This window comes from Sinohyriopsis cumingii, chromosome 1 (assembly GCF_028554795.1).
Source record: "Sinohyriopsis cumingii isolate HCF-2022 chromosome 1, ASM2855479v2, whole genome shotgun sequence".
NCBI classification, from domain to species: Eukaryota; Metazoa; Mollusca; class Bivalvia; order Unionida; family Unionidae; genus Sinohyriopsis; species Sinohyriopsis cumingii.
Genome location: NC_142961.1, coordinates 81,909,192 through 81,924,931, shown reverse-complemented (window position 1 = coordinate 81,924,931; position 15,740 = coordinate 81,909,192). Strand labels below are relative to the sequence as shown.

Sequence of the window (15,740 nt, the reverse complement as noted above, 5' to 3'; positions counted from 1 at the left end):
TTGTTGTGGTTTACTTTTTTGTTCTGGTTTTAAAAAAATATTTTTGTATTATTGTAGAGGTAAAAAAATAAAAAAAATCATTAATTTACATATATAATGTTTAAACCTAACATTCTATTTAGTGAAGAAGCGAATTCTTTATACAGTACTAAAATAATTATTTTGTCACAACAATAATTCACAGGTGATACAACAGAACATGTAAGACTTCTCTTGTTTACGAGAAATGAAAATCAAACATGTAATAATCAGGAGTTCTCTGCAAAAATCAGAAGATATTATGAAATCAGGAGGTAGGCATGGAGTGACCCCAAAAATTTGACAGGTATGGTGTAAGGTTGCTTACATCAAAGCAAACTACAACTCAGCTTTTACAGTATAAGCATAATTTTTTAAGCATTATTTCGGAAACTTTATTATTGTATTTTAGAGATATCATAAAAGTTGAGCGCAATAGTGCCCATAATTCAACTCCAAAGGATATACTTAATTCAGCATGTAATCAAACCTACATTGTATATGCGGTGGCGCCATTATGTAAATATGTTCAGTAGCCTAATTGCGAGCGTTGCATAGAACCGTATTGTTTGTTTGGTGTGTTGTCATACTGGGATTACATTTTAATGAGTTTACTATAGGTATTTATGATTTCAAAGCAAAGTAAAAACATAATTACTGGTGTACTGATATAAAATGTCCAATGCAATAATGCATAAACAAACAATAATCGAGTCAAAAGGGAGAGGTAGTATTACACGAACTTAACAAGTGCTAAATTCTTATCATCAATCGATTAAATTATACACAAATCTAAATTAGGCAGAAACAATAAGAAAACAGAAAATTAAATAAATTACTTTTCAAACATGTTTATACCATTTCCTTTTAATAATCATGCACACCAACCTTGAGATAAGTATACAAGTAATTTTTTTTAATACAAGTTTGCCTAAATAAATGCATTTAGATCTTATATCGTGCGTCTTGTGATGCCTCGGAGTTGTAAGTTGGCTTATACACGGGTCATGCACTTTTTAGTGTTTATACCTGTTCAGTTTGGGGGTCAGCTTATACGCAAATATATATGGTAGCTAACTTTTGTCTGTGATTGTAGGTTATATTTTAAGATTATTGTTATTTGTAAGTAAACATGTTTACTTGGATCTGAATTCAGGACAATTGTTTTCCCCTTGGAATTCCTGGTGTACTCGATGTCTGCCATGTTCTTTAGTACGCTTTAAATAGCAGAGTTGATCTTGTTGACAACTTAGAATGCTCTAGGAATGAACTTTTGACCCTCATCGTGTCCTCTTACTGGGTCTTAGGTATTTATATTAAGGTTGTTTATATCAGAAATCAGCCTTTTAGTTGTGTATCAGTTTTAATTTGAGAGGACTTATTGAAATTATCACTGGAAAGACAGTGCTCATTAAACTTTCAGACTAAATCACTATTCTGGAACTAATGTGAATTCATTTTGATATATTTTGGATTATGTTGTCATAATACATCAAGACTGTTAGCACATCAACACTATTCTAGGCTATTTGAACATCAGCACATTCAAGATTGGAATTCATATGGTACACCACTGTAATTCATTTGGTATACTCTATATTTTTCACTTGTGATAGAACATTTTGGACTAACTGGGATTAAATTCACAATACTATAAGTTATTTTTAAATTTTCACTTTGTATTCTAGGGAAATAAATTATTTGTTGAATTGTACTAAACTTGTTGGTCTTTGCTCTTTTCTATTACTTAGTTTAAGAACACAGATTGGTAACATAACTGCCTTGATAATGTTGGTGCTGCACTTGTGGCTAAGTATTCTACACAAATTGTTTTGATATATATATATATATATATATACACACACACACATACACACACATATACATATACACACATACAGACACAGTATGACCCCATTATAGCATGTGCTGTTATAACATTAATTTGGATATAACACAGTTAAGGTGTGGCTCCCAAAATTTTATCATCATGTATTTTTCTTGCATACGAAAAAAACTATTTTTTCTTCTTACAAGTACAAAAGAAAAACGTGTAAATGTTTATTATTGTTTGTGACCCCATTATAGCACATGCTGTTATAACATGAATTTGGATATAACATGGTCAAGGCGTGGCTCCCAAAATTTCATCTGCATGTATTTTTCTCATATGCAAATAATATGTGGTCAATTTTGTTTGTCTGGCATTACAAGTAGACTAACACTGATGGTAGATCAAATCTGGATCAATGTTGTTTATCACAAGCAGACCAAAACCATAAGCCCTAGCATAATGGTAGATCAGATCTGCATCCAAGAATAAAATTAGTTCAATGACTGTGATGTCATTTCATTAGTATAAATGTATTTGTATAATTTACTTGGTAATCTTGAAATGCATGTATTTCATGTGTGAGGAAGAAAGAGACTTACACAGCCTGGGTCTCCAAGACTCTGCACCACAAATGTAACAGGAGACTTTGCATTCCGGATAATTTCCACAGCCTGGTCATGTGTGGCATTCCTAAGATCCTTACCATCAACCTGACGCAAAACAAACAACAACAAAATTAACATTTACTCTAAAAATCATCTGTACAAAATTCACCACAAAATCTTATGTACAACATTCACTCAGCACAAATATTTTCAAAGAACAGAAGTACTCAAGAATATATAATAAAACATTAAAGGTGTTTAAATATGTCAGGTCATGAATTACTGGATTTTCTGAGGTAAATAATCTTAATAATTCAATGAAATGAAATACAAATTTTTTTTAACCTACCAACAATTTTTTACCATCTGTCATTAAAAAAGTTTTTCTTGGACACTTGAGTAGTCTAGTGGTAAGGATGGCAACCTTAGATTGAAGATGAACTGGGTTCAAAATCCAACAACATGCAAATTCATTTCTTTCTTAATCTATTTTATCCAGAATTGGGAAAAAGAATTATGTACCATTATATTTTTGTGCAAATATTCACAAAACACAGCTTACCGGTAACAAAAATGGTTTACCATTAACATTACATTAAATACAGTAACAAATCTGGTACTTCAATCTGCTACTTCAGTCTGTTATACCTATTGCTAACCAATACTGAATAATGGATATATTCCATCTCTAAGGTGAAAAACATAATTATTTCAGCCACTACATGAAATATATCCTTTATTCACTCATTTCAAGCAAAAATCACCTCCGTAACTAAAATACAATAAACCAGAGGTGTGTTGGACAAAATGATGTACTCACAAAAGTATGTTAACATATAAAGGTAAATGACCACACAACTATCTATCAGCAAACATCAAACCGACCACCAAGAGCAATGGCTACAAAAATGAATGGAAGGAAAAAAATATAAATGAATACTGATATTGGCAACACTATTACCATTCCATACTCAATTCATAAAATAAAAAGAAATTTGACATCCAGCTCATATTATAAGGGTGTTACAAGAAAAATGATAGTACAAATAAATTACATTTTTATTTGTATACCATGCAAATTGTCTGAACAATGTTAACTGTATACCATGCAAACTGTCTGTAATTGACTTATGTTACAAGACTTGGTAACAATGTTAACCATATACCATGCAAAATTGTCTGGAATTGACTATGTTACAAGACTTGGTAACAATGTAAACTGCATACCATGCAAACTGTCTGGAAATGACTCATGTTACAAGTCTAGGTAACAATGTTAACTGCATATCATGCAAACTGTCTGGAATTGATTCATGTTACAAGACTTGGTAACAATGTTAACTGCTTACCATCCAAACTGTCTGGAATTGATTCATGTTACAAGACTTGGTAACAATGTTAACTGCATATCATGCAAATTGTCTGGAATTGACTCATGTTACAAGACATGGTAACAATGTTAATTGCATACCATGCAAACTGTCTGGAATTGACTCATGTTACAAGACTTGGTAACAATGTTAACTGCTTACCATCCAAACTGTCTGGAATTGATTCATGTTACAAGACTTGGTAACAATGTTAACTGCATATCCTGCAAACTGTCTGGAATTGACTCATGTTACAAGACTTGGTAACAATGTTAACTGCATACCATCCAAACTGTCTGGAATTGATTCATGTTACAAGACTTGGTAACAAAGTTACCTGCATATCATACAAATTGTTTGGAATTGACTCATGTTACAAGTCTTGGTAACAATGTTAACTGCATACCATCCAAACTGTCTGGAATTAACTCATGTTACAAGACTTGGTAACAATGTTAACTGCATACCATGCAATGTGTCTGGAATTGACTATGTTACAAGACTTGGTAACAATGTTAACTGCATACCATGCAATGTGTCTGGAATTGACTATGTTACAAGACTTGGTAACAATGTTAACTGCATACCATGCAAATTGGCTGGAATTGACTATGTTACAAGACTTGGTAACAATGTTAACTGCATACCATGCAAATTGGCTAAACTTGTGTTACCAGATTTGGTAACAAATGTTCACTGCAAACCATGCAAACTGTGGTTTGTGTTACATACATGCCAACCCCTGGCGAGGAAAAAGTGTAATCCAAGTGGACAAAAAGAGTAATCCAAGCAGAAAAAGAGTAATCTACATATAACAGGATAAAAATTCAAAAAACATATGTACAAAATGATTTATTTATCCCTCTGGACTTTTAACATCAATCACTGATTCAAGTTTTCATGTATAACACTTTGAGATTGAAAAAGCAACAGACTCTCCTACTGCATTTCGAAACACTTTATACCAGCTGAGACTATGAATATTTTGCACACCAGTAGAGCACTAAGTGCTGGGTTACAGAGCCTCGATTTGAATTCAGTTTTACTTTTGGTGACAACACTGAACAATCTCTCAGAGTCAGCATTAGAATGGTAAAGAACCAACAATATTCCTTTCATAACCTGACAAAGAAGAGGAAATTTATATTTTCCAGCTATTGGGTCTTTTAGCTGGGAAATAAGATGAAAAAAATCAACTATGTCCACATGAAGTACATTGTCAGGTAGAGTGCCAACTTGATAATTTAGGAGTCTCCTTCTAATTCATCAGCAGCCTTTCCTGCAGCATGGTGCAACATATGACAGAGACAACCTGATATGAACAATGATGGAGACATTTTGCAAAATATAGAATGCAACTCCTTTATGAACTCAAGTCATCACTGATGTAGTATCAGCTGAAAACCCCATACAGTTCTGCCAGCTTATATTTATTCAAAGCATTAACAAGCAAATAAAAAAATGTTTTCTTCAGTGGAATCTACTGTTAATTCTGGTAATGAAAGAAGAGCACTCCGACTTTGTCCTTTTCATTGTCAAAGTCTCTTACACAGACTGGGTACAACTTTTTGTCATCATAATCACTACTCCTGTCTGTTGCAATACTAAACAGCCCAATTTCATGGCTCTGCAATTTTAAGTGAAGTATCTTCTGCTAAACACCTAACAATATTAGATGATTTTGTTCTTGCACATGTGTATTTTCTGCAATTGTGGAATCAGGAAACATCTGTCTGAACAAAGGACCAATGTAGTCTTCTACCGCTAGGGGCAGTCCGTGTTCTATTAAGAACTCGGTACATAACGCCTCTGCATTTATAAAATTTGTGTCCACAATTTAGTTCTGCTGTAAAAAAGAAGTTACCTTAGTACTGGTGTTAGTTAAATGAGTTAATTCAAGGCTTCTTTGTTTTACTACCATGACCAATATTAAAATCCTTTCCACACAGCCTGCAAGGGGTGTGAAGCTGTCCGAGAATGGAACGCTGTATTGTATAATTCATACATTCATCTCTGAATCGATTTTTTGTCTTTTCCCAATCATCTATGAAATTAATTGAAAACATTTTTGCTCTAACACACGCATCGACTTGAATAAATTTTACTTGACTTTTAGCGCCAAATACCTAAAGACTGGTTCTGTACCAGATATGAATTCGAACAAAGAATCTGTGAGCAAAGATTACAAGATAGAAAACCAGTCTGTTCTCTCCTAAGCCATACAGCTGCTATAAATAGAAACCAAGGTTAAATGTTTGAAAGCAGAACAAGCATGTTTCTTGGAAATAGGGCATCTGTTATAAATAGAACATAATACTGTTGTTGATGTTGTTGTAGGGTTTAATGCCATTTTCAGCACATGATAGGCTATACATGGCAGCCAGTATTAATGGTGGAGGAAGAACCTGGGAAAACCCCGGAAATAACCACCGACCCACAAAAACATAATACTGTTAGGAAAGTGTATGCAAGTCTTTTGGACAAGCGTACTCTTATGTCATAGTTACACAGAAGCCATCTTTTCTAGAATAGGGTATGTGGAAATAATGGGATGTTAATAACAATGAGAAAACAATTACTTTTTTTGGAGGAGAATATAAAGAAAACACGTAATCCAAATACATTTACGCGTAAGGCATAATTTAGTGAAAAAAAGCATAATGATTACAAAAAAAGCATAGTGGTTGGCATGTATGATGTTACAGGACATGGTGATGATGTTAACTGCAAACCATGCAAACTGTCTGGATTTATGTTACAAAAGCTGGTAACAATGTTAACTGCAAACCATGCAAATTGTCTAGTGCTTCTAAACATTTGGAATTTTTCCATTTGAAAAGCAAATAGTGCAACTTATATTACAATTCAGTAGTTTATTTGCAAATGATTTACCCCTGAAACTTTGAGTTATCCTGCCCACTGAAAGGTTGTTTCATACACATCTGCTTTGTTGAGTGTGGTGGTCAGCCTTGTTAGTTATTTTGAGCTTATACATGATTCTTTACCCACCATAATGACTTTTCACCCAAACTGTAAAATGTAATTATTCTAATGAAAGAGGTGTACATAGGACGTTACCTCAAGAATCCGGTCGCCTGTCTTGAGGGTTCCATTCCTGCCTGCAGGACTGTCCTCAAGCACATGCTTGATAAATATGCCAGAGATGGCATTCTCTTTGGACGTACGGAATATATCAGCTTTTCCACCTGCCAATAACAAGGAATGTGATCAAAACAAGCTATAAAACAAATTATTTATAATTTATCAATGTCCAGAACTGAACAGAAACATGTCCCCTTCATTACAACACACTTCATGATAAGACAATTCCAAATATATGCAGTATCACTATGGACCCTGTGACCAGAGTAAATCAATTACATCTTTACTTCCTTTTAAAAACATTTTAATTTGACAAAATCAAACACATACTTAAAAAATTATCATTATATGAACTTAATATAGTTGCTTGTGTGTCAACACATTCAGCCAATCAGATGCAAAGTCATCTCATTAATATACATGGTTTTGATCATAACTGTACTTGTCGAAGATGTTGAAGATTGAAACCTACTTACCAAGTTTGATCAAAACTGGATCAGAAAGTCATTTGAATGGTAACATGCTCAGCCAATCACATGCAAGATCACATAATAGGCATGGATCCAGCGCATTATCAAACTGTTGCAAGATCTAAGTCATATAAGCCACCATTTTAAGATAAAGTAATGCAATCTTGATTTCATGCTGAGTTATCATCAACAGAAACGCTGAATCATTACAAGAACTGAAGTGTCAAGCCATAATCTGGTCATTCTGATGCTGACAACAAGATCTGATCTATCAATCAAGATTGAATAACTATGAAAACGTCATTTTTGTTTATACCAATCAATTATTAAGTAAATTAATAAATTAATAAAATTCCAAAATATAACTGAGAAAAAAAAGATATTAAAACATAACTTTTCTGACATAAACATCATCTTAAGTCGTACACCAAATTTCATGTTTCTGAACAGCTGATATGGGTATCAATTTCATTAATGGGGTAACAGAGTCACTCATTTGCACTGTTAATATTTCAGGTTCTTTGACACATGGGGTCATGTGATTTACAGCTAATAAGCAGTTGTCAGACTCTGCATCACAGAAAATGAATAACTAGGAATGTTTCTATTTGAGGCCTTGTTGACAGCATTTAGTTCTGGAAGGACACCACTCCAGTGGCCTAGCGGTTCAAGTGTCCACCTCGGATGTGGGAAGTCACAGGTTTTAACCCCAGCCGAGTCATACCAAAGACTTATAAAAATGGTACTTGCAGCTGTATCGCTTGGCACTCAGTATTAAGATATTAGCGTTAGGACTGGTTGGCCTGGTGTCAGGATAATGTGACTGGGTTGGACATCAAGCTACATGTCATGTCTGTGGCATGATGCCCCAGTGCTAGACATCACTATAAACTGCCACACTGCAGACATCATAGCTATAAGACTAAAAAATTGTTAAAGCTAATTTAAAAATCCAAATCACCCATACATGCACTCTGGCGGGACATTGAGAGAGGATCCAATTGGGCTTTAGCATGGGAATGGCAGCATTATTTTCACCGTTGTATAAAGCAAGACTTAACAAACTGTTGGAACTTGTTAAACAGATTGGTACTTATTTCCATCTGTATTTCAAATGAAGCCATGGCATTGTTATTAACACTTGTTCAGTCGTAACCAGGAAATCTCAAGGAAAAAGTAGCTAGTCTTGTCTGTGAGCATGGTAATATGAAATCAGAAAACAACAGAATCATTTTCCTACTTCTGGGATTTGATGGTAAAATTCTGGACCATTCTTGGGTAGGAAATTTTCAGGTATATGATATGATGATTTCCATATTGGTAAAATGCTCAGCCAATCATTTTGATGCAAGATCACCTTATTAGTAATCATGGATCTTAACATATATGCTTGCTTTTGAGTCCAATTGCAAACTGTACAGACCCAGATCTGCTGTCACATAATGCACTAGCAGATCTGGGTCTATGCAATTTATTAGGAGCAATCAGTAGAACAAACAACAAATACCCTGATCTACAGTTGCATTATGCTATGGCAGATCAGGATCTTTGTTGTTTGAAGTTTGACTCGAATTATGAGCAAGTACATGTATATAGTATATATGGTACTCAATATCAAACTCATTCAAATCCAACATTTTGATGATATAAACCCCTATTCCTAGTTTGATCAAAAACAGCTCAGAATTACGGCAATAGGCTTATAAGATGGCAACAAGCTCAATCAGATTCATGTGTGAAATTAGTACTGAAATTGTCCAAAACCTTTATGATATAAGCATATTTCCAAAGTTTGATCAAATCTGGATCTAAAGTGTGGCTTCCTGATTAGGTAACATGCTCTGCAAATAAAATTAAAAACTGCCTTATATGAGACACAACATGTGATTAATGTGTGGGATTTGGATTTTTAACGTAGCTTTAACAATTTTTCAGTCATATCACTATGATGTTTGCAGTGTGGCAGTTTATAGTGATGTCTAGCACTGGGGCATCATGCCGCAGACACATAGCTTTATGTCCCACCCAGTCACATTATGCTGACACCAGGCCAACCAGTCCTAACACTAACCTTTTAATGCTGAGTGCCTAGCAAGGCAGCTGTTAGTACCATTTTTGTAAGTCTTTGGTATGACATGGCTGGGGTTCGGACACACAACCTCCCGCATCTGAGGCAGATGCTCAAACCACTAGGCCACCAGAGCCGTAAACTGGAAACTTGGCAAGCCAATCATATACAAGATCACTGCTTTAATGTGTGGATCTCGCTTTTTTGTCAAAGTCATTTTAGATTATACTGACAAATGCACCATTCTGGATCAAAATCAGATCAGAAATGTGGACTCCAGGGTGGTTACAAGTGATTCAAGTTGGGCTGCCATACAATAACAGATGACAGACACAGGACAACACCATAAATTCACTTTGCCTTATGGACAGTTGAGCCAAAAAAATATCAACTGAATAAATTTAGAGTAAGTAAAAAAAACAAATCATGTCTAAGATAAAGTGGACCATCTGATTTCAATGAATATTAGTATAATTATTGAACATGCATGCAACATTTAACCACTGTATGTAAATATGTTGAAATGTACTGTACTTTAAAAGTGCAAGGGACCAATTTGTCTCAAATGTATGAAGAGCTTGTAAAGATGCATGCATTACTCTGCACTTTGCATGGCAGTAACTTCAGATTAAGCACTTCTACTGGCAAACCAAAGTTTGGCGTGTGTGTATGTGTGTGATTTGGATTTTTAAAGTAGCTTTAAAAAAATTTCAGTCATATTGCTACAATATCTGCAGTGTGACAGTTTATGGTGATGTCTAGCAATGGAGCAAAAAGCTGCAGACATGTAGCATGATGTCCCACCCAGTCACATTTTCCTGACACCTTGCCGAAATGTAATAACACTAAACTCTTAATGGTGAGTACCTAGCAAGGCAACTGTTTGTACCATTTTTATAAGTATTTGGTATGACTCAACCGGGGTTCGAACCCTCAACCTCCCGCATCAGAGGAGGCCAAAGTTTGGAGATGATGGGCGTTTAGGGGCCACAGCTCTTTAAAAATGATGTCATGTAATGCTGAAAATTCACATAATTCAAGGCTTCACCAATGTAAAACATGTTAACTTTGGTTGAATGCAATATTCTGTAGTAAAGTTATATTGTACAAGGCAAAGAGAGGTGAATATTCAATCAGAAGCTATAACTCTTCTAAATGACAGTGTACAACATTTGAAATTAAACTAATTCAAGGTCTCATCATCACAAAACTCTATTCCAAATCTGGTTGAAATTCACCAATGCATAGCAAAGCTACACAACAGAAACTCAAGTCAGGATTTCTGGCAATCATGGGCCACAAGTGGTGAAAAAGATGTTAAGGAACAGTGGAAATCAAACTCATCCAATGTGTCACCAATTTAATGACATAAGCCAGATTGGATTGAAATGCAACAAATTTGTGTGAAATTGTCTTATGGAGTCTGGAGGATGAGTAATCAATGGGATATAACCCATAAAATGGTACCATATATACTCAAGTACAAGTCGAGTCCAACTGCAAACTGCACATAACCAAATCTATCATTTAATATTGTGCTGGCATATTTGGGTCTATGTAGTTTATTACGAATAATCATAAGACCAAAACAAGATAGCCCTTGATAAGAAGGTGAATTATGCTAAGGTACATCAGGGTGTTTGTTATTTACAGTTTGACTCACATAAAAGCAAGTACATATGGTATGTAAGTCTGTAATGTTCAAACACAATATATTAAATGGTTCTTATGCTTTGCTAGTAACAAACAATATCCCGAGCAAAGATATGAAGTTAACTGTCATGGACCAAAACTCTATTCAAAATGGGTTGATGAGACAAAACTTGTAAATGCACAACTTGGTCTTGAGTAAATGTACACATAAAATTGCATCAGACATGTTGAATGGTTCCAGACCTCTGCCGGTTAAAATGATCTGCTGCAGTGGAGACCGAACCCAAAAGATGGAACCTGTATATGGTACAGCTTCATGTAATAGGCAATTCAGCTACAAATGGCATCCACTTCTTTGCAGAGGCTGCTATACTGGTTACAGGCATCATCCATTTTGAAGATATCAAGTTCATTGTTAAGAGCCAAACTCTATTCATAATGGAGATAAATTAGACAAAAGCCACATCTAGGGCATGGAGACAATGTACAAACCAAAGTGCATCAGAATATTCTAAATAGTTTCTGAGCAATGATGGTTACAAGAATATGTAAAACTGATGGAAAAAGGGCAATAACTCTATCAATACTAAGACCTGACAGGACAAATTTAAACAGCACATAAATATAATATGCAATTTCCCTAACCTGTGGCATTCATTGATGTTGTTGCTGTTGTTGTTGTGGGTTTAACACCAATTTTCAACACATGATGGGCCACACATGACTGCCAGTATATCTGGTGGAGGATAAACCTGGGAAAGACCAGGGAAGAACCATTCTCAAATACCCACAATGGCCGAGCCTGAGACTCAAACCCATGTGAAGTGAGGTCAGATGTCAGTGACCTATAAAGGCGAGCATCATCTTAAACCACTCAGCCACCCCAGGCCCCAATTTTACATAAGGAATAGAGAGCAATGCTGGTTAACAACAACATCCCATATGAAAGTATGAAGTTGACATGGCCATAACTCTATCCAAAACTGAGCTGCCTCAACTAAAACCAATAAAAGGCACTGAGAGGCTATGCAGGAAACAAATGGCATTTAAATATGTTGAATGGCTCCTGAGCTGTGCTGGTTACTATTATCCACTTGTGTCAAGATGCAATATTGCTGGAAAAAGGGCAAAAACTCAGTCAAAACCGGGTTTCATACAGGAAATCCATAAAGGGTTCTTGTATCTTGATCTAATAAATTCTATGCAACCAGGACTCCATGAAAGACTGTTGTAGTTATCAATGAGCATTGTAAGATTTCTGATGAAATCCAGTACATTCATGATAAATTCAGATGCACCAAAACTATTTTACTTATGCTACTCACTAACCTGGACAAAATATATAACAAATGTTACATTGCATTATTAAAACAAGTTGCATTTGAAAGGATTGGCTGGAAATGTTGTTGTTGGGTTTAACGCCATATTTCAGCACATGATAGGCTATACATGGCGGCCAGTATTAATGGTGGAGGAAGAACCCAGAAAAACCACGGAAAGAACCACTGACCCACGAGAAGCTACTGGCAAGCTTTCTTACATAACCACATTGGCTGAATCAGAGACTCGAACCCATGCAGACAGAGGTGAAATGGCAGTGATCCGTAACGGAGAGCGCTTTAGACCACTCAGCCACTCAGGGCCTGGCTGGTAATGTTAAAGCAAGTGACCTTTCAAGAAGCAGCTTAATCAGAACTGTCTGCCCTGTCACCTTGAGCCAAAGAAAAAGGCACTCAATAATAAACAGTTTATTTTCTGTTAAGACTTTAATGCTTCTTTCTATTTAATCTGAGTAACAATCTTTGCTGGTTAGTATGCATCCATGAGAAAAAAACATTAATATCTTAGGGACAACAAAAAGATGCAATAAATGTCTAACTTGCCAAATAAAGGGTATGTTGTTGGACTGGACATAAATGAGAGTATATATGGTAGGCTAATAATTCCTTGTTATGCTTCAGCTGCTTATGATACATCTGAAAACGAATCATTATTTCATCTGTAAGACCAAAAATATTTATTTGATTTTAGTACATTATTTAATATTTCAATGTAAACAAACTGATAAAATGTGACAATTCTGGGCCAAAATCCTGGTTATTGTTTTGGAAGTAAAAAAATAAATAATGCGCAGGTATTAGTAACCTTGACATTGACATACACTCTTTGGAATAAAAAATGTTTGTTTTGTTTTGTGGGTTTAATGCCATTTGTCAGTAAAATATAAGAGGTTTTGAGATTCATGAGCCATATTGGGAACTAAAAAACTGCATAGATATTAGTGACCCTGACACTGACATACACTCTTTGCAATTAAAAATGGTGTTTCTTTTATTTTGTGGGTTTAACGCCATTTTTCAGTACATCAAAGGATATATATTGTGGCTAGTATATAAGTTAGAGGAAGACCCAGGAAAAACCACCAACCTACACAAAGCTACTGGCAAGTTTTTTCACATATCCAAATTGGCAGAATCAAGACTCGAACCCTCATGGACATAGGTGAGATGTGATCTGTAAAGGTGAACACCTAAAACTACTCTGCCCGCCCCAAGGGCTTCATAAACTCACTCGTATGCTCATCTCCAACTGTCATTAGATGAGGATTTGAGGTATTACAGCAATAAACTTAGTAACTTAGTAATGATAATTAGTCCCAATACATGCCTTATCATAGCTGTCTCTTTGTGAATGGACAAATCAAACTCTTTGAGTGTATGCCATATCATAGTAATCTGTGTCATCTTGAATGGACAAAATACACTTTCTTTTATAGAAAATGCTACGGAAATGTCCGAGTTCATAATATGTGTAAAGACTATAAAATAGTTATCATGCCACTGAACAAAAATAATTACGAAAGTCCAATCAAATGTGTTCTATTACAAAGGTTCCATCTAATTGGTGGAATGGAAACACCCTCATGTCTTTATCCCACTGTAGCAGTACCCCAAGGATGTTGAAAACCACATTAAATTACCAATAAAGCAATTATGTTTTGTTTGCATCCAAAATAAAGTTTTTAATAATTTCATAGCTATGCTATCATTTGTCAATTTATATGTTGCTTGCTGATGGTGTGGGTTTAACACCATTTTAAAGCACAAGATAGACTGTATATAGTAACCAGTATAACTGGTGGAGGAAGAACCCCACAAGCCCTGGTAAAGAACCACCCATCCACATGAAGCTACTAGCAAGCCCAATAGATATGAAGTAAGTGATCTGTAAAAAAGAAACCTTGTCTGAATGTAATGCTTCCAAGCTTTTAAAAGAAACCTTGTCTGATTCAAATGTTTTCTACCTTTTAAAAGAAACCTGTATCTTTCAATATTTCAGTATTCATATATGCACCAAGCAATTTACATATTTCACATACAAGCATATAATGATTAGCTAAATGGGTACATCTAAGATTATGCTAAATTATCACAAATATGTATTCATAGACTTCTACATTTTACTATTCACCACAGATTTCCCCTTTAAACTTTTTATGATAAGAATTTACCATGGATTTCCACTTTAAATTATTTATCATGCATGTTCCCTTTAAACTTTTCAAGATAAGAATTCACCATGAATTTCCACTTTAAACTTTTCAAGAAAAGAATTTACCATGGATTTCCACTTTAACTATTTATCATGCATTTCCACTTTGAACTATTTATCATGCATTTCAACTTTAAACTATTAATCATGCATTTCCCCTTTAAGCATTTCAAGAAAAGAATTTACCATGGATTTCCACTCTAACTATTCATCATGCATTTCCACTTTGAACTATTCATCGTGCATTTCCACTTTGAACTATTCATCATGGAGTTTAAACCAGATTCCAAATATACCTCTTTTTCTGAAAAATTTTCAAGGTATCTCCAACAAAACTGACCATAGGAAAAATGTTAAACCTTACTGGACATCAACACCAGCCAAATATCTAGTCTATTACATCTTGTTAAAATCGTTAAAGGGGTGTGGGTGAAGAAACAATAATGAACTGAAACCACATCCATCATGTATGCAAATACATATCTAAGACCAAAATAAAACCCTCCTACCAGTGTAGGATAAGTGGTGGTAAGCTTAATTCTTGCTATACCCCACTTTTTGCCAATCTTTCAAGAAATTTACACAAAACTGCTCAGAGGAAAACCATAAAACCTTATCGCGTACTTGCACCAACTACATATCTAGTCTGGAAAGCTTAAAACAAAGTCCTCCAAGTGATGCAGAAAGAGACACTATGCCTGGAAGCTTGATAAAAGTACTCCAAGAGATGTGGAACAAGAAACTATAGGAAGGTTCGTCACAGCATAGATAGATGGAAAGATGGGCAGACAGACATTATTATGAAGGGTAATGACAATATCCCTGTTCCCTGAATAGGTGTGGGAATAATGACTGATTACAAAATAATCAAAGTCGGTCAAGATCTGATCAATATCATACTGTCTATTAAACTTGGTTAAACAACCAGGAACCAGAGAGTAATTAATAATTACAAAGCTCACTTCCATTTTCACTTGCATTATAGCCACTGTAAACATCATCGTGTAGAAAATAAATTCAGACTCAAGTGATCCTGGTTCCTTTCTCAAGTAAAGATTTTTTTGCAAT

At 35.0% G+C, this 15,740-nt stretch overlaps 1 protein-coding gene across 5 annotated transcripts in view; it reads right to left on the bottom strand.

Annotated features, from left to right (window-relative positions):
* The window catches only part of LOC149807235 (multiple PDZ domain protein-like), a 453,425-nt gene that overhangs the window by 208,287 nt on the left and 229,398 nt on the right, over positions 1–15,740 (bottom strand). For all 5 annotated transcript variants that reach the window (XM_089963870.1, XM_089963877.1, XM_089963884.1 and 2 more), the window contains 2 exons: positions 6,906–7,033; positions 2,452–2,562 (listed from right to left, as the gene is read on the bottom strand). In XM_089963870.1, coding sequence (XP_089819996.1) covers positions 2,452–2,562; positions 6,906–7,033 — 239 coding nt within the window. The remainder of the gene's footprint in view (positions 1–2,451; positions 2,563–6,905; positions 7,034–15,740) is intronic.